The sequence below is a fragment of the Protopterus annectens genome, chromosome 9.part0 (genome assembly GCF_019279795.1).
Source record: "Protopterus annectens isolate FY-2018-M chromosome 9.part0, PAN1.0, whole genome shotgun sequence".
Classification (NCBI taxonomy): Eukaryota; Metazoa; Chordata; order Ceratodontiformes; family Protopteridae; genus Protopterus; species Protopterus annectens.
In genome coordinates this window covers 1,272,003,343-1,272,021,798 of record NC_056743.1, presented here as the reverse complement: position 1 = coordinate 1,272,021,798, position 18,456 = coordinate 1,272,003,343, and the positions used below count along the sequence as shown (strand labels likewise).

Here is an 18,456-nt window from a genome sequence, read left to right as displayed (position 1 = left end):
TTGCTTTATGTACGTTGAACTACCTTGCCCGTTTGAGTCTACAGCAAGACTTTGTAGCGGAAGTGTCAAAGGTGGTGAAGACTGCAGCCTTCAAAGATGCAGAAGACTCTGGAGGCTCAGTTGTTGACCATGCATTCTATTATGAATGTCTCCATGAGGCTGTTGTCCAGTGTGGCAGGCCCCAAAATCACCATGTGCTGTCATGCTTAGATGCATCTAAGCAATTTTTTGGACTGATTTGATGTGTTCTTCATCAGTGTTCCTTTTGATGGTTCTTCCCTATTTAACCCAAAGGTCAAGGAGATGCTAGCTAGAAGTGAACAGAAAGACATGGTCTGTCATTGCAGTGCATTTTGCCACTTCTCAGTGGTACTTTCTGTAGTAATCAGAAGGGGGAACAAGCACCTCTTTTTTCAAAAAGCACAACAACCTTTCCAGGACAGTCCTAGTGAAGGTTTTGCCATTTTGCAAAATGTTCTGTCCTAGGGCCTCCCTGGGATTTTCTGGCAGGGGACTCTGTCCCATAGGTTTGCACAAGACAGAAGAGACAACATTGGATACAAAATTTGTGTACCGACCATAATGATAGATCTGTGTTGGCTTCTGGTTAACTCAACCGTCCCTCCCTCCATCCCCCCCTCCAAGTGTTCACTGTTTAGGGAAGTGCTGCCAATCGGCAATGTGGCCTGGGCTCTAAGCTGGCATTTGAAGGTCTTTATTGTTGACTCCTCTTTTTCGCCTGCCTGTTTGCTTGGCATATTGTTTAGATTCAACATTGTTTCAGGGGGTTGTCATGGGCGAACCATCTGTGGAAGGAATATTAGAGCAGGGTATTGTGGGTGGAGGGGACAAAGCTCTCATACTGAAGATAATAAGATGACCAGTATCTGATCCAATAAACTCACAGGTTAAACTGTACAGAAGATGACAACATGCATCTCTCTTTATGAAGCAAGTACATAACTTTCATTGTTCTGTGTACTTTGTCTTTTGACTGTACTATTTTTTGAAATTGTTCCTGAGCTGCTTCTGTTCTTTCCTGTCTTTTGACTTAATGTATTCCTCTAGTTTCTCACTTGCATTTGATTTATTTTTCCTGTATATTATTGGAAGCCATCTCTTCTACCATAGCTGAAATGTGAGCTACTTTTTGTTGATAAGATGCAAGACGCTTCTTCACCAGAGTTTTTTTTCTTCTCCTTTTCTGGTTGATTTTGTCTTTGTCCAAATTTCTTCTTTGCAATATAGTGACTATCCATTAACTAAGTTTTACCCATATTGTCAACTTTTACTGTCTTTCACTTCATTTTTCTATTTTACGCTAGGAAAACTCTATAATCAACCTGCTCTTTAGAGGACAGCAGTTTTGGAATTATCCGTTTATTTTTATTTATTTATTTACATTTGTTGATCGGGAAAGTCCAACTGGACGCAGGTCCGTTTTCAGCGGAGGCCCGGGGAGAAAAGCTCCACATTCAAATGTTAGACATTATACAATTTGAGAAACATATTTTAAAAAAATATATAGACATTGTTACAGCTGTAGAGCATAGTACAAGATTAAAACAAAGTTGTAAAACAGCTGTAGAACATAAATAGTTTTAAAACAGTGACAGATGTTGAACATAGTTACAGATGTAGAACATAGTTCCATCAGTAGACAACTGAAGCAATCTTGTTTGTGTGAGGTACATAACAGACATTATCAATTGTTGCTATAAGAAGTTCTTACTGTATAGTAAGTAGCTAGGTCTTGCTATTATCAAGGTAGTTAGTGGAGTGCAGAGAGAGGTGGTGGGTGGAGTGGGTGCTATCTGAGGTGGAGTTGCAAGGGCATGTTCCGCAAGTTTTTAGGTGCGCTTTTAGTAAAGATTTGAAGTGGGTGCAAGATGTTATAGAGGTAATCGAGGGTGGGAGGGAGTTCCATAATTTGGCTATAGCGCAGGAGAATAATGCTTCTCCAGCAGAGTTATTGGCTCTCGTGACCTGTAGAAGGTTTTTGTTGCTGGATCTTAGTGGTCTGGTGGTAAGATAGGGTTGGAGTAGATTCTGAAGGGATGGTACTTTTAGTGGATGGTTTACTAGTTTGTGGGCAAGTGCGAGTTGGTACCATTGAAGGAGGTGAGGGAGCTCTAGCCAGCCCAGTTCTGCCAGTGAGAGAGAGTGGTGACTATGGTAGGATGCCCCTGTGGCGAATTTGGCAATTTTGTTGTAGCAGGTTTCAAGCTTATTTAGATCGCATTGTTTTGGGTTTGTATATATTGGATAATACATATATATTTATGTGGTATGTTATGGGCATGCCTTTGTTGAATGTTAGGTGTCAAGATGGCACCTCGGCTCCCTAAAAATCTACTGCCAATCATTAGCGGTCCGCACTTCCACTGTGGCAACCGCTAACCGGGAAAAGCCGAAAGAAGAACAACAGAAAACATTTATGTGGTATGTTAAAATGTGTAAAACATGTCACACAGCTATACTTTATTTAATTTATAATTTTTACTAGAAAATCTGATGGTACCTAATAATGCTTTACCTGTATAGGTCTCCCAGTACCGACTGCAGGAAAACATTCAACAACATAAAGTATGACCAAAATGTAAATTATGAGTAGAAGTCCATGATGCATATTATGTCACAGGAGTCTGACTGAAAGATCATCTATTGCTGTGAGCCAAGTACCCTCTTCACACAACTGTACTTAAGCTGCTGTTGTGGTTCTTCTTGGACATCTAATAAGTAAAGGTTTTATTGATGATAAAGATTTTGGGATGATAATAATACCCACCTACATTATGATAGGTTTTGCATTAATGAAGAGTATAATATATGAGTAATGAAGGCATACAGTTCCAGCTTGCCTCTAACACCGGGTACTCAGGCTTTTTATTACTGTGTTTCCTTACAAGTGCATTTTTAAAGGTATTATTTTGCTCTGACTTTAAGTAGGGCTGAAATAAGGTTGTGGAAGCCGTTTCTCTTCCATGCTTTCATGTCTTATTTTTAAAGTGTGTTTATAAAGTTTTACAGCACAGCGATCCTGACTAAGAGGCTTCGGCTCAGCACAGGCTAGATTCCCCGTGTTTTATTATGCCCTGTCAAATGTGATTCATTACATTATTTGTCTCTGTCCTAACACACAATATGTATGTGATTATCCACTACACAGTTGTGTCTGTTGATGTGTGCTGCATGTTATCCAGAAAGCAACTGTAATGGAAACATTTCACAGGGCTACAATTTTCTGCTTGGAATGTCAGTCCTGAGCGTCTCTCAAACAACAACTGTGAATTTAAGTAGCACTGCCTTTCGCAGGACCCGCCTTGACCACTCCTTTAATAATGAGAAAGTTGATATTTATGGGAATACATAACAGACTCAGAACTCAGCATGTCTTTGAACAGTTTCCCAAATATTTGAGGCAGGATATATTTTCAGTCGCACTTGGCAGATTGTGATGATTTCTGATGTCACCAGCGATGTAATACAGAGAACATCGTGTTCTTTTAGGGGAAACGTGTGAGACAGGGATTTTCAACTACCTTTTGTGACAGCAGTAGGTAGTGGTGCACTCCACAGGTGAGCCTTTTATTGAAGATAGGGCATGTAGCAATTTCTGAAAAATTACCTCGCAACAAAAGGATATTGCGATACTTTCTGAAACATGTCTGACCACTGTTGTTGGCCAAAGTATCGCACTATACCTACTTTTGGGGGTGGGGGTTAAGAAAATGCATTGCTAATAACTGTATCGACTTTTAAAAATCATTACATTTCAGACCTTCACAGCCATGTTAAACTTGTAAATATCCACATTTGCGACCATATTTCTTGTTTCGGAATCTCGTTGTGATAATATGCAAGTACCGTCATGTTCTTAAAAATATTGCAGTGTGTGAATATAAACAAACCATGTACTTTTCTTTTTGCTTTTTCTTCCCATAACTGAATTTTTTGTGATTATGGCTTTTAATTGTTACAGGGAGTCTTCCTTCCCAGGCTGATGAAGGATTTCTCTTGGTTGCTGGAGGAGGTGCTTTTCCGGAATTTTGATGTTGGGTTCTCTGGAAGACTGCAAGATATTGTTCTGCACACCCTGTCCCTCCTAAGAGACTGTGTTATGCTATGCTGTGCTTCACCCAATGACCTATTTGTTTTCCCAAAGAACAGCAGAGAAGCAATGATCGACTTGGCCTTGTACAGCCGGCCTGTCTTGTCTGTATTTATATGTGAAGCAGTGGGAGGTAGTTTTAGTTTTATTCTGTCTATAATGATTCAAGAAGTAATGATACTTGTTTCTCTCCATAGCTTATCTGAGTTTTCAAAAGAAATGCCTTCCCACCATGTTAGCATTTAGAGTGTGTGTGCAATTTTTGAAGCACTGCATATTATTGAAAAGTCCTGGCATTTTGCTACTGTAAATTGCCAAAAACACTAGAAAATTAGAAGCTCCGTACATCAAAACAGAATAGTTATATTGGTACAGGAATCTTTTATTGTCCTTACTATTGAAAGAGGACCCCGGTAGTATCAGAATCTTATACCCTTTTCTGCTAGGTGGAAAATGCTCATAGTTTTCATTGTTACCAGCTGTAGGTGACATTGATGTTTCCCAGCTCTTCATCAAAGTACCTATCACCCAAAGACCACCTGCTTTCTTTCACATCATCACCCTTCATCTGTGATTTGTTTTTCAAAATTATAACATTTACATTTAGTAACTAGTTCATGTCCCAGATGCATCATATTTGTTTCATTTGAATTTATTTATAGTGTTTTGCTTTATTGTGCATTTTTCTCCATCTTCGTGAATGAAGAACTGTCTCTAGTACATATATCAGTGTTGTGTTGGAGTGATGTCTTGTTCCTGCACCAAGTAGTCCTTTATTTGCATGTTCAGCTTGTGCTTCATCTTACCCTGACTGTCATTAAGTGGCGGCGAAACGTGATGGCCTGACCAGGGGGGAGTGGAATGGAAGAGAAAAAAAATACATTTTTTGAACATTAGTTACCATGGATAAAGGGCATCAGTGTCACAGATGTTCTCAGAGGGAGTGATTATTTCTTGAATCATTGCAAACCGAATAAAACTAACATGCCTCTCACCTCTGTCAACTAATATAACACAGTTTGTGAGGGGGCAAGAGTTATGTACCTTGGATATGCTGCATTGTCCACAAGTGTGTCTGATGGCTACCGTTAGTACCCAACAGATTAAATATGAAGCAGTCCACACAAGTCTGAGCAGCTGACCTATTCACTAAATATAAGCTGGGCTCAAGAGCATACAGAGAATCTGCACTGTTGCCTTGGGTAGTGGCTTTCCAGATCCACATATAGAATAGGACTACCCACTGATCATTTATTTGGCAGAGGCTTTGGCCTGGCACCCAGACCCCTTTCTCACCACAGCCTCTGTGAATGTCTGTAACTTGGTGCCCTCTACCTGTGGTATCCGCTGTTCGCACATAATTCCCAGTGAAGGCTGGTAGAATTCTACACTTCCCCACATCTTTCATCATGGCAAGGTAGTCCTTCTACCACACTGAATACTGGGTTTGGGACCCCACACACTAGGTACCTTACCACACTTGATCATTAGCCAAATAACATTTATGAAAATATACCACTAATAATTTGCACTAGTGGCCTGGCATTGGAGACAAATGCATATAACATGTAATACATAAATTCCAGGTATACCAGCTGTACAATATTAAAAGTGAGGAGAACGATTAATTTAGAAAATAAGTAGGGGAAATTGTGAGTGTCTTTCTTGCACACAAAGAAGAGCAGCAGAACCTCTAGCTGGAAGTAAATACAGGACTTCACATATTACTGGGTGTTAGCTCCTGCACCTGGCATCTTAACCTTAAATCAAATGTTTCCTGACTGCAACATTTCATTCCGCCTTGCATTTGCAGACAAATAGTTAATTCTTTGAGACATCTCTTACATTAACTCTAAATGTCAGGAAAAAAATACATTTTTTTTTGCAGGAGGGCAGCCCACTTGCTAATTATAGATATCTTCTCTGGGACTGCACTCCATTTGGGGAAGAGACAAATGTTCCAGTCCCTGCTCTTCCACAATCTTGCTCAGGAAAAAAACAGTAGTGTTTGTTGAGCTGTACCATCTTTTTTGATAAAATGACTTGTCAGTTAAACATGTATCCCATGTATGTGTGTTTGTGTGTGTGTAAATACAGTTTGTCAAATTATCAAGTTTTTGGAAACTCAAACTTCATATGGTTGAAACCATATGTTTGACTTTCAGAAAACTAATGAAACAAAACAGTAATCTATGCTTTTGTAAGGCAGGGGAGAGGGGGATTCCCTGCACTCCCCCACACCTCCTGCAAATTATATATACCAACTCCAAGATTGCACTACAGTGTGGAAGAGGGTAAATTCCCCAATCCCGATTGTACCCCAGTCTCCATACAAATACTTTGTTTTCGGAAAGTTGACTTTTCTTAGGTGTTTTTGCTAGGGATTGTGCCTAATTTTTTGCTATCTAATATCTTTAGCTAGTTTAGCTGTTGTGAGTTAACTAAATTCTTTTTTTCTGTGTCATTTTCTTGACATACCTCTTCTCTCCCCTTTCAAAAAAGTCATATGGCAAGATCTCTTCTGGTGTTTTTCTCTGGTTTGGCTTTATTGGGTTTATGATTGAACTGTCTGAGAAGGCCTCCGGGTTCAAGAAATACTCAGCTTGTGGGGGAAAAGTCTGACCCAGGATCCACATGGTAAATGTGTTTATTGTTTGAAGGTGGCACACCTTCAGTAGGAGTGCAATGTACATGCTGCTTGTGGGCCTGGTGCTCTTTTGGACTGGCAGGACCTAATCAGTTCTGAAGAGCCTTCTCCCTATTACCATGGGAGAAATTGGCCACTGCTGCTGCTGATTCTCTCCAGTCTAATTTCGAGACGTCCTCTGAAAAATCCAAAACAGACAAAATTATAGAGAAGGAAAGAGAAATGGTAGAGGATGAGAAATTCCATAAAAGATCTCCTGACCCATTGTTGATTTCTGGTTCGGCTCAAAAATTCCATGTTTATCACATCTGACCATTGTGGTCTTCTGTGCTCCAACTGTGGGTTGACCTAGGATCAAATCTCCATTGCCTTGTGTGTTCGAGCCTGCCTTTTCTCTGGTCTTCCCCTCCATGTCTCTATTCTCTGACTCTTCTTTTAGGTAGACATGGGTATCAGAGTTTGACTGCTGTCAGTGGCATCATCCTTTAGATCACTGCTGTTCTCAAGGAGTTTTACTGAAGCTGACACGAATAGGATGATACATTTTTTTTGAGTCAGATTCAGCTAGGGATTGTGCCTGCTCCACCCCCACGAGGGTTGCTGGTCCAGTACCTGCTCTGGTTGTTCATATCCTGATTTGACCTTGGTTTTTGGATCCAGGTACTCCCCTTGTGGTGCCCTTTTTAGGAAATGATAGTTTGGGCATCATCTCCTACTTGGACTGTGTCCTTACTTCAACTCAGACTATGTCAGACCTCGACGGGTGCCAGAGCTGAGGAGTCGGCTCTATCTTTGCTTGTCACTGCTTGGGCCCCTGACAGCTTGGCACCAGTGTCAGCCTTAGATCCAAGCTGTACTGCATCCAGGGAAAGCTTTCCTGTCAGTATCCTTGGGTCCAAGGAGGCCCTCCTCAGGACTGGCTTCAGTCTAGGCATTCGAGAGGATTCCTTCCCATTTAGAAGGAGCTTCTTGTTCCCATTCATATCAACCCTGCTTCTGGTATTTCTGTCCCAACTCATTTCCTGTCCTTGGGACAGATAGATCCTTTTGGTTTTAGGCATGCCCAGGACTCTGTCTCCCCTGATGCTTACAGTTCCTCTCCAGGTGAGCCGTTGTGGAGGAACCTAGGAAACATCAGTGCAAAAAAGGCATTTGGTCTCTCGTAAGGAATTACTCACACTGACCTGGACAAGGGGGTGAGTCCTCATGGTCTTCCTTGGAAGACGTTTACTTCAGAGTCCTTCATGAATTGATAAGACAGAACAGAAACTGGTCCACCAACATTCCTTCCCAGGAGAATTCATCATTCCTCCAGGCCTTTGGGTCTGGCCGTTCTTCATCCTGGGTAGTACCCAACTGCGGATTACGTCATTGACCTTGTCTCACAAAAGGCAAGGAAAGAACCATTTGTGATGGAACACATTCCTTGCAAATAAAATATGGTTTTAGTCTCCCCCAAGGGATAGGGCACACTGGAGTAAGGGCATCTTCTGTATATATTGCCGCAGCCACTAAAAAGGAGCCATTTGAAGATAGGGAGATTTGGGCATTAGTCAGATTCAGGAAGTGAGTATATGACTCCGTAACCTTTGTATGGAAGTGAACTACATGGCCCATCTTACTTGCCTTCATTTGGACTTCAGTATGGAGGTCTCCAAGTCTTTCTGGTGTCACATCTGCAGCATTCAAAAAGATGCTGGAGGCCCAATTAACCACCATGCAGTTTATCTTGAATATGTCCATGTGCCTTCTGAGTAATGTGGTGGATGAAATATCGTAACTTCATCTCTCTGCTGCCATAAATTGATGCAACTTTGGGGAGAACTTCAAGATGTCGTTCCTGAGCAGTTGCATTGATGGGACCTCCCTGTTTTGTCCCAGGGTTAAAGAAACTCTTACCAGGAGTGAGCAAAAGGGCAAGACCTTGTCTACTGTTGGCATTCATGTCTCCACCCCTCAAAGGTCCTTTTCCTGTAACCAGAAGGATGGAAAGTGCTTCTGGTCCCATAAATCCCAAGGTTTACCCCCCAAACGTCCTGAAAACAGAAACTGTGTAAGGTGGAGGGGAGAATAATAATTGTTGCCCTAGAGGTAGGGGTTTCATGTTCCCTTCTCCAACAAATCTTTCCAGTTTCCTGAATGCTTGCCTGACTGTCCTATTCTGGAGGCAGTTGGAGATAGGTCTGTCTCTGCACTCTCATGCCTGGTCATCCATCACACAAGATTCTTGGCTGCTGAGAATGATTCCCAGTTGCTACTTTATTCCCTTTCTGTCTCTTCCTGATTGGATTTTTAAGATACTTCCAGATGTCCTCCTCCCTCGGTGAAGGGCAGCAGCTCTAGAGATTTCAAAGCTGTTAGACATCTAGGAGGTTCCAAAAGTTGAGAGAGGATCCAGAGTTTATTCAGGACCTCAGACCAGTCTTGGACTTCAGGTTGAATACCTCTGTGAAAAAGACTTCATTCTGGATGGTCATGGTGCAGTCCATCTTGCCTCTGCTGAGGAAGGATGATTCGATGTGCTCAGTGGATTTCCAAGATCCCTACAATCACATTGAAACAGCCAAGCAGTCACAGAAATTCCTTTGCTTTCTACTCTGAGCCATTCGCTGTCGGTTCTGGGCACTGTCATTTGGTTTTGCCATAGTGCCCTGGGTGTTCACCAGGTGCATGAGAGCGGTAGCTGCATGACTCCGGTTGCAGGGTTTTTGAGTGTTCCCTTGTCTGGATGACTGGCTGATCATGAGTACCTCAAAGAACTCCCTTATCTTAGCCAGAGACTTCTCAGTCTGCCTTTGCTTGTCCTTAGAGATTACTGTCATCCAAAAAAATCTGCTGTGAAACCAGTTCAGGAAATAGAATGCCATCTTTGGAGTCTTCTCAGATAGCAAAGCTTCCATTGTCTTGACTATCATCACTTCAAGTGCTTGCTTTTCAGGTTTTGCTGCATCAACCTTAACCTCTTTAACATTTTCACCAACATACTGTATACTTCCACTCAGCTGGCCACACTAATACAATACACAGATGATTCCACACACATTTGCACATCTAACAATATAGTACACCTCCAAAAAATTACTCAGGAAGCTTTAACAACCATTGAAACATGGCTTCATAACTCTCAACTCATGCTCAACCCAAAAGACGAAGCTTCTACTTTTTTCCCCAAATCCCCCTCTCATGAAAAAAAAAAAAAAAAAATTTGAAGTCCTCTCTCTTGATGATACAAACACTGAAGTCACTTCTCATAGTAAACTGTTAGGGGTGATAGTGGATGATGATCTTACATTCGACCTGCATATACAAAATTGCATGAGAAAAACTCAACAAAAACTAGGGATGCTTTACAGACCAAAAACCTTCTCACCGATGCAACTAAAACTACAGTTGCCATTGCTTATCTCTTCCTCACTATTCTTTATGATGCTCCCATCCTTACTAACCTCCAGGCTTCACAAAAATGAAAACTTGAACAATGCTATAACAAAGTTGTTAAATTTGCAGCACATACCACATTCAGAACCCACCACAGTATAAGCCTAAATTGGTTAAAACTGCCGCATCAGCTAACATATTCACAGCTTCTTAACCACCTATAAAATTATCCAGCATCCATCTGCCTGTCCAGCAAAAAAAATATTCTACACAGCTATGTTTCCAGTTAGTCTTTTCGATCCATTGACCAAAAACTCCTGTCTACAAACCAAGCATTTGCTGGGCATTGTCAATACTCGTTCAAGGTTAATAAGGCCTGAAACTCCTTACCTCTATCCATCAGGTCTGTACCCTTCCTCCCATCTTTCAAAACCACTCTGAAAGACTTCCTAGTTAAAATCTGGCTCTGTTCTTGCACAAAATCAGGATACACTATAACCCTAAATGTGAGCAAGCACGTTTTCATTCCTTGTACCTCCTTATTCTCTCCCTTCTTCACATATGCGCCCCGCGTGGTCAAATGACATCTAAAGACATGCAGGTAGGAGTATGCCTGAATGGGTATGCCTTCTTTGAAGATTGGGTGTCGGGTTGGCAATTCGGCACCGTAAAAATCAACTGCCAGTCGTTAGCAGACCGGAGTTCCGCTGTGGTGACCCCTAACCGGGATAAGCCAAAAGACCTACATTCTCCCTTCTTCACATACTTCCTTACTGCTATCTAATTATGTTTCTTGACTTTCTCTCTAAATATACCATACACCTGTGTTTCCCTTACTTCATGTTGTAATTCCTATTTGCATTAGACTAACTTATCATTAATTTCTCTAAAAACGATCTAAAATTTCTCTAAATATTAAATGAGTTTTGTATAACTTGTATCAGTTCTTAACCAGTGTTTTTATATTGTGTCTAATTTGTTATAAACTGCAGATGTTTTTGTTTTATTTTTGAAGATTGTAAAATTAGTGTTTTTAAAATACTTTGTAATAATCTGGAGCTTTTCTCCCAGGGCCTCCACTGAAAATGGGCTTCTACCCAGTCGGACTTTCCTGGTAATGAAATGTCAGTAACTAAATAAACATCCTCTAGCTCACTTGCTTCTGCTTGTCTTTGGATCCGTGGCAGCATTCATCACGCTTGTTCCTCATGTGAGATTCTGCATGAGGATCTGTCTGACTCAGCTTAATGGTCCATTCTTCATTAACCAATGAATTATCCCATTGGTTTCTTGTCTAGATTTTCAGACCACACATTCATTGGTAAATCACTTTAGATCACCCTTTCATCTTTCCTCCCACTACAGACCACAGTGATCACATCTATATCCCTTCTGGGGTTCAGACACTTGGTGTCTTAGGCCAGGCTTCACATCTATGTCCTGGAGATGTAGGTGGTCCTCCTAACATTGCTGGCCTTTCAGGTTCATATCCCCAGGGGTGTGATGACAGTCCAAACAGACATCAGAAAATAGGGAGGGACCTAGTCATATCTCCTATGTCAAGAGGCCATGCAGGTTTGGCAGTGGGCAATGTCTTCCCAGCACACGTCCCAGGGAAATCCAGTGTTCTGGTGGACAAACTGAGCCACAAATTATCTCCAAAATTTCATCAGTGGCATCGGAGATATTCATCCACTGGGGCCAGCCCTTCTCCAGTCTGTTTGCAGCCATATTCAAAACCAAGTGCAGCAATATTTTGTTTGATTCCAGAAGAGGGATAGCCACTGAGGGACACTGTGGTGCATACTTCCCCAGGGTCTCCTTTATGCTTATCACCTGTCATAAATTTCAGCAGAGTGTGGCCTGGTGGAAGTGATTCTTATTGCCCCTTTTGGCCCCGGCAGGTTAGGTTCCCTTTCTTTTGGTCTCATCTAGTTCACCCTTCCTGGGTTCTAGATAATCTAGATCTCATAATCTGAAATAGTTTACTTAATTTGGTCTTCAACCTGTGGGTCACGGATTCGTATCGGATCCGAGCCGGCAACTTTTTCTAGCATCTGCTCTGAGCTCCAAACTCCTCCCCTTACCCATAATGCACCTCCACTGCAACTCCTCGTTTGCCCGTGAATAGCTTTGCATCATGCTCTTTTGAGCTCCAACTTTGTTCAAGTAGGTAAAAATATTTTGAATTTCTTTTTCTCAAAACAATTGTTTAGTATAGGTTCCCCTTTCTCCTCCCCTTGCTTGGTGCGTCAAGTCGTAGTGTTTTTAGGGTAGAGGAGTAGTGTATTGCTGTATGAATTTTTGCTTCCCCTCCCCCCTCAGTGTTTTCTGTGTACAACTGTGGTGAGAGGGTGTGTGTGTGTGTCAGTAAGAAAGAAACAATTTGTTTTCCTTAAGTTATCTTTCTACTGACAGTATGGCTGAAAGGCTTGTTTTCAAGCGTTGCACTGAGTTTGGTCATAAATTATACCCTGCAGATGGCCACACTCTGAGTGTGGACTGCAGTATATGTACGGGCTTCAACCCCCGTGCCATTAAAGATAGGAGGGCCAAGTTGGCCCTCAAAGGCCTTCTTCCCCCTTCAGAGACTGTTTCCTCGTCTCCAGTCACAGTGGCTGCTGTGGCCGCCTCTCCTTCCTCTCTTCCCCTGGCTTCTCCTCCCTTCCAGGCTGGGACTCAGCATCCAGTACTAAAGCCTGTGGCAGCGGAGCAGAAAAGGAGTAGAGAGGAGAGAGAGTCGAAGGCGAGGGAAAAGCAAGAGAGGTCTCCGGCCCTCGCTTCACCTGCAAAAACGCCATAGATACATGACTCCCCTCGGCTCTGTTATCCGAGGTTCTCCACGAAGCCAGAGGAGACACATTCATCTTCTCAGGCCTCAGTGCCCCGACCCGCCAGGTCAGAGTCCGTGGCCTCGTCTACGTCCACCCGGTCCTTGTCTAACATTTATCTAGGTAAAATGATGATGAGGTTTATCCGTACTCATATCCAGATGGGGGTTTTGCAAGCCCCCCTCCCTCAGGAGGGGGAAGCTTGCTTCCTTTTTTCCAGCCTATATCTCCTTCTCCAATCCGACCTTCGGGTTTGGAGAAGTCTGATCTGAGGTTGTCTTTGGTCAGGGGGTCTGCACTGACGGTACCTGCTTCCTCGACGCAGACAGCTGCCTTGAGCATATCGGATCTGCGCCACTCTTGGATCCTGAGCTTGGGTATCGGATCCGAGTGAGTGGAACCTTTCTTCGGCTCCGACTTTGTCAGGCCAGTTCCCTCTCTTGGAGCTCCGGCCACCTCGGGCCCTGCTCCGATTCTCTCGTCGGACCCAGAGAGACCGGCCTCCTTATTGGTTTCTCAGGGGGTTCGCTCTCCTTCAGCGTTCAGTGTGGTAGAAAGGGTTCTTTCCGCTGGATCGAGACCCCTGACTGCCCCCTCGGACTCCACCCAGGCCCCCTTGGCTATGTCTACTGCCCCCATCATTTTACCAGAGGGACAGCCCGTGCTCGAGGAGCCCCAGACGGTTTCCCCTGATGAGCAAGTGGCCTGCGAGTGAGCTCCACCCGGAGAGCCCCACCAGAGAGGTACCTCACAAGCATACGTGCAAAAGGAGGCACTTGGACTCCCCCGAGTTCCTCACTGAGGACACAACATGGTTGATGGAGAAGGTTCCCATAGGTCTCCTCCCGAGGATGTCTCCTTTGAAGTCATCATAGAAATCCTTCGCCAGCAGGGAGGTTGGTCTGCCCCCAAATCATCTTCTGATGAGTCCTTGTTCCTGGAGGCTTTTGGAACAGGCCATCTACTTCCTAGGTGTCCCCTCCCGCAGATCCTTTGGTGGATCTGGTCACCTCATGGGCATGGAAGGAACCGGACACCATGGAACCTATCCCAAAAAGACCAGATAAGATTTTAAGCCCCTCCATAGACAGATCAGCATGGAGCAAGGGCTCCCCTGTAGATGCTATGGTGGTAGCAGCAGCCACTAACAAAGAACTTGTTCAGGAGAGTTTCTCGGTCCATCCTCCTGACCGAGAGTCGCAGATAATGGACTGCCCAGGGAAGCGGGTTTACACTTCAGCTACCTTTTTTGATTAGGACGCTGCACTTACCTGGCCCATGTCACCAGACTCCAACACGACCTGGTCAAGGAGCTGGAGGAGTCTTCCCCTCAAGTCCATGTCGCAGGAGGGACAAGGCTTTGTTCTCCACCAGGATGGCCACTTTAAAAGCAGTATCTAACACGTCCATGCGACTCCTTTCACATGCTACAGAAGGAGCGGCTAGGGCGGCTGGGTCCGGCGTGTCCATGAGGCACAACACCTGGCTTAGGTTATGTCAATTTTCAGAACCCTTGAAGGCATCCCTTGCCAGTGCCTCTTATGATGGCACTACACTCTTTGGTAAGACTGTCAAAGAGACATTAGTCCAGAGTAAGAAGGACGGGAAGACACTGTCTGCCATCGGGATCCATTTCTCTAACCCTCAAAGATCCTTTTCCTGGAAACAGAGAGGGCAAAAGAAGATATGGTTCCAGAAGTCACAGTATTCCTGGGACACTCAGGCCTCTTCTTCCACATGAGGCAGAGGGGGACAGAATGGATGCCGGGCCCAGAGGCAAAGGGGTCCAAGGAGATTTGGGTCTTGAGAACCTTTCTCGGACAGACCATGGCAGCAACCCTGAGGGGTTGCCCGAATGCTCTACTCTGGAGGTAGTCGGGGGACGATTGTCCTTGCACCTAGCGGCATGGGAATCCATCACAGTGGACCGCTGGGTGCTTCAGATCATATCCAGAGGATACTCTATCCCCTTCGTGGGTTCCCCCAAATCTCCCAGACACCTCCCGCACGTACCACCCACGCAAAGGGAGGCAGCAGCACAGGAAATTTCCAAACAGTTAGAAAAACGAGCCATTGAAACCGTCCCTCCAGGTCAGTCCGGTTCAGCCTTCTACTCCAGGTTCTTTTTGGTGCCAAAGAAAACGGGAGACTTGAGGCCCATTCTGGACCTCTCTACCCTGAACCTGTCAGTTGCCAAAGAGACTTTCCGGTTGGTCACATTACAGTCCATCGTGCCTTACCTGCAAGAGAGCGACTGGATTTGCTCGTTAGACTTCACGGTTGCTTAATATCACATAAAAATGCACAGAAGCTCCAGGAGGTTCCTCCGCTTCCAGCTAGGAGTCGATCATTACCAATTTCGAGCCCTACCTTTTGGTCTCACCACAGCCCCCAGAGTGTTTACCAAAGTGATGATGGTGGTAGCGGCTCACCTGAGGCTTCAGGGGATTCATGTCGATCCATACCTGGACGATTGGCTCCTCACTGCTCCCACCAGGCATATACTCTCCCAAACCAGGGATTATTTCCCGACTCTTGCCCTGCGTTTGGGGATCACAATCAACACATCCAAATCTCTCCTAGATCTTGTACAGGTGATGGACTGCATTGGTGCCAGGATAGATACTCTTCAGTGCAAAAGCTTCCTGACCTCAGAGAGAGAGTGGATGCATGTCTCCCTGATCTACCACTCTCATCTCCCAACGGCGGAATTGGTGTTGAGGGCCTTAGGCTTGATGACGGCAACCATAACTCTTCTCCCGTGTGCCAGGTTACACATGAGAATTCTACAGTGGACTCTAGCTGTACAGTGGTCCCTGTTGGAACTGCCATTGGCATATCCAGTTCAACTCAGTCGAGTCTGTCGGTCATCCCTCATATGGTGAATGTGCTCTCCAGACATTTTGGAGGGAATGACTTTTGTTCCAGCCCCGGCCTAAGCCACAGGGACCACGGATGCCTCCCAACTCGGGTGGGGGGGCATTGTTTAGACAGGACAGTCCAAGGCCTGTAGTCCCCATAGAGACCAGTTTGCACATAAATGTCCTAGAGATGAGGGCGGTCCTTCGAGCATTGCAGGCCCTTCATGCCTTTCTTCCTCTGGGAACAATTATTATTCAGTCAGACATGTCAGTGGTCTGGTATATCAACAAACAGGGAGGGACCATATCTTAACCCCTTTGTCGCAAGGCCATGAGAATGGGCGATCTCCACCGGTCGCTTTCTCATCGCAACACACATTCCAGGATGGTCCGGCATTTTAGCGGACAGGCTAAGTTGGACCATTCTGATGCCTTATGACTGGTTTCTGAATCTGTCATTAGTGAAACAGATCTTCAGCAAGTGGGGTCAACCTTGCTGCGATCTCATTGCATCTCCTTCCAATGCGAAGTGCAGCAAGTTTTTCGCTCTGAACCTCCTGCCAGAGGAGTCCCTCAGAGACACTCTAGTTTATGCTTGGCCTCCTGATGATCTGTATGCTTACCCGCTAGTACCTCTCATTCCAAGGTCTCTACCAAAGCTCGTGAACTGGGGAGCAGAATGATCCTCATTGCTCCGTTCTGGCCTCGCCAGGTATGGTTTCCCTTCTTTTGGTCTCACCTTTTGGCTCTGCCTTGGATCCTAGATCCCATTCAGGATCTAATTTCACACCCTTCTGGGGTGCCTTATCCGAATCTGGACAGCCTGAAGGTCACAGCTTGGCTGCTCCAGTTCCCGTGATTGCTAGGACTCCTGGACTATCCTCCTCTGTTAGATCTATTTTGATGGCTGCTCATAAGTCTTCAACCAGGAAGGTTTATCACAGCAAGTGGAAATGCTTTTCCTTTTGGGCCTCTCAAAGGAGTTCAGACCCTTTCACAGCTCCTATTTCCGCCATTCTTGATTTTCTAGCCGATATTTTTCAATACGGAGCTAGTTCTACTGTCACGGTTCAGTTGGCTGCCATCTCTCATTTTCATGTGGGCGAGAATTTTGCCTCTTTAGCCTCTTCCAGACTGTGTAAAGCCTTTATTAAAGGCACCCTTTTTTACGCCCCCCAGTCAAAGATCCTGTTCCCCCATGGGACCTTACTATGGTTCTTCAAGCTTTGGTCGCTCTGCCTTTCGAGCCTGCCACTACTTGCAGAGCTGAAATTTTTATCTTGGAAAACAGCTTTTCTGGTGGCTATTACCTCTGCCAAAAAGGTTTCAAAACAACAGGCCTTGTCCGTCAAAATTCCTTACATGATTTTTCACAAAGATAGGGTTTCCCTTCGAACCAATCCATCCTTTCTTCCTAAGGTGACATCACCAGTCAATATCAGTCAGACCATCATTTTGCCTGTGTTTTTTCCTAATTTTACTAACAAGATGGAATACAAACTTCACATGTTGGATGTTCTTAGACAGTTATGATTCCATTTACACAGGACAAAAAATTTCTGTAAATCTCATCAGTTGTTAGGTTTCCCCAAAAAGGGTTTATAGAAGGATACAATCTCCAAGGTTACTATAGCTAGATGGATTTCTTCATGAATCCTGCAGGTCTATAAGGACAGAGGCATGTCTCCTCCAGGTCAGGTGAAAGCTCATTCCACTAGGGTCCATGGCTATGTCTGCGGCCTTTTGGTCTAGAGTCTTTGGATGATATTTGTTCTGCAGCTACTTGGTCCCCATCTCATACGTTTTTTTCTCATTATAAATTCGATTTGACTTTCAGAAGGAGAGCAGCATTCTTCCATGAGGGTCTCCCAGGAGTTTAGTAGCTGGGGACTCTGTCCCACAGGTTGAAGACCAAATGAAGTAAACTACTTCAGATAAAGTAGTTATGTACTCATCATAACGTTCAATCTGAGTATTTGTACTTCATTTGTCTTCAGCCGTCGCTCCCTCTTTCCCCCGGACCTTGGCATATGATCAGCCTACAGGCTGCAGTATAGATCATAAGTAAATTTTTCAGGTCAGGTTATCAGAATAAGGTTCAGCAAACTCAATCTGGGGATGGAAGGCAGTGAAGGTGCATTATGGGTAAGGAGAAGAGTTTGGAGCTTGGAGCAGATGCTAGGAAAAGTTGCCGGCTCAGATCCGATACAGATCCATGACCCACAAGTTGAAGACAAATGAGTACTACTCAGATGGGAAGTTATGGTGAGTGCATAACTTCTTTTTTCACTTGTCTGGCAGGCCTCATCGAGACACCAAAGCCTGAAATTAACCACTTGGTTTCTCCACTTCCAGTGTTGACCAGATGTTCTAGGCTTTCTTCCAATGTGGTTCACATTCTTGTCTCCTCTCAAAAGACCACCGCTAGGTGGGTTTTCAGTTTGAGCTTAAGGGGATAGATCCTGTCTCGGGTCCAATTCCTTCTATCTTGGATATTTTTAGAGAGTTGTTTTCAGTTGGAGACAGTTGCTCAATAATCACAGTCAAGTTGTCTGCTGTTTTTAATTGTCATTCAGGTGAAAGTCAACCATGTTGCCTCCCTCAAGCTAGCTAAAGCCTTTTAAAGAG

At 44.2% G+C, this 18,456-nt stretch overlaps 1 protein-coding gene across 1 annotated transcript in view; it reads left to right on the top strand.

Annotated features, from left to right (window-relative positions):
* LOC122810654 (glycerol-3-phosphate acyltransferase 2, mitochondrial-like) overlaps positions 1-18,456 on the top strand; it is a 938,290-nt gene that overhangs the window by 313,247 nt on the left and 606,587 nt on the right. The window contains exon 6 of the mRNA XM_044082227.1: positions 3,983-4,244. Coding sequence (XP_043938162.1) covers positions 3,983-4,244 — 262 coding nt within the window. The remainder of the gene's footprint in view (positions 1-3,982; positions 4,245-18,456) is intronic.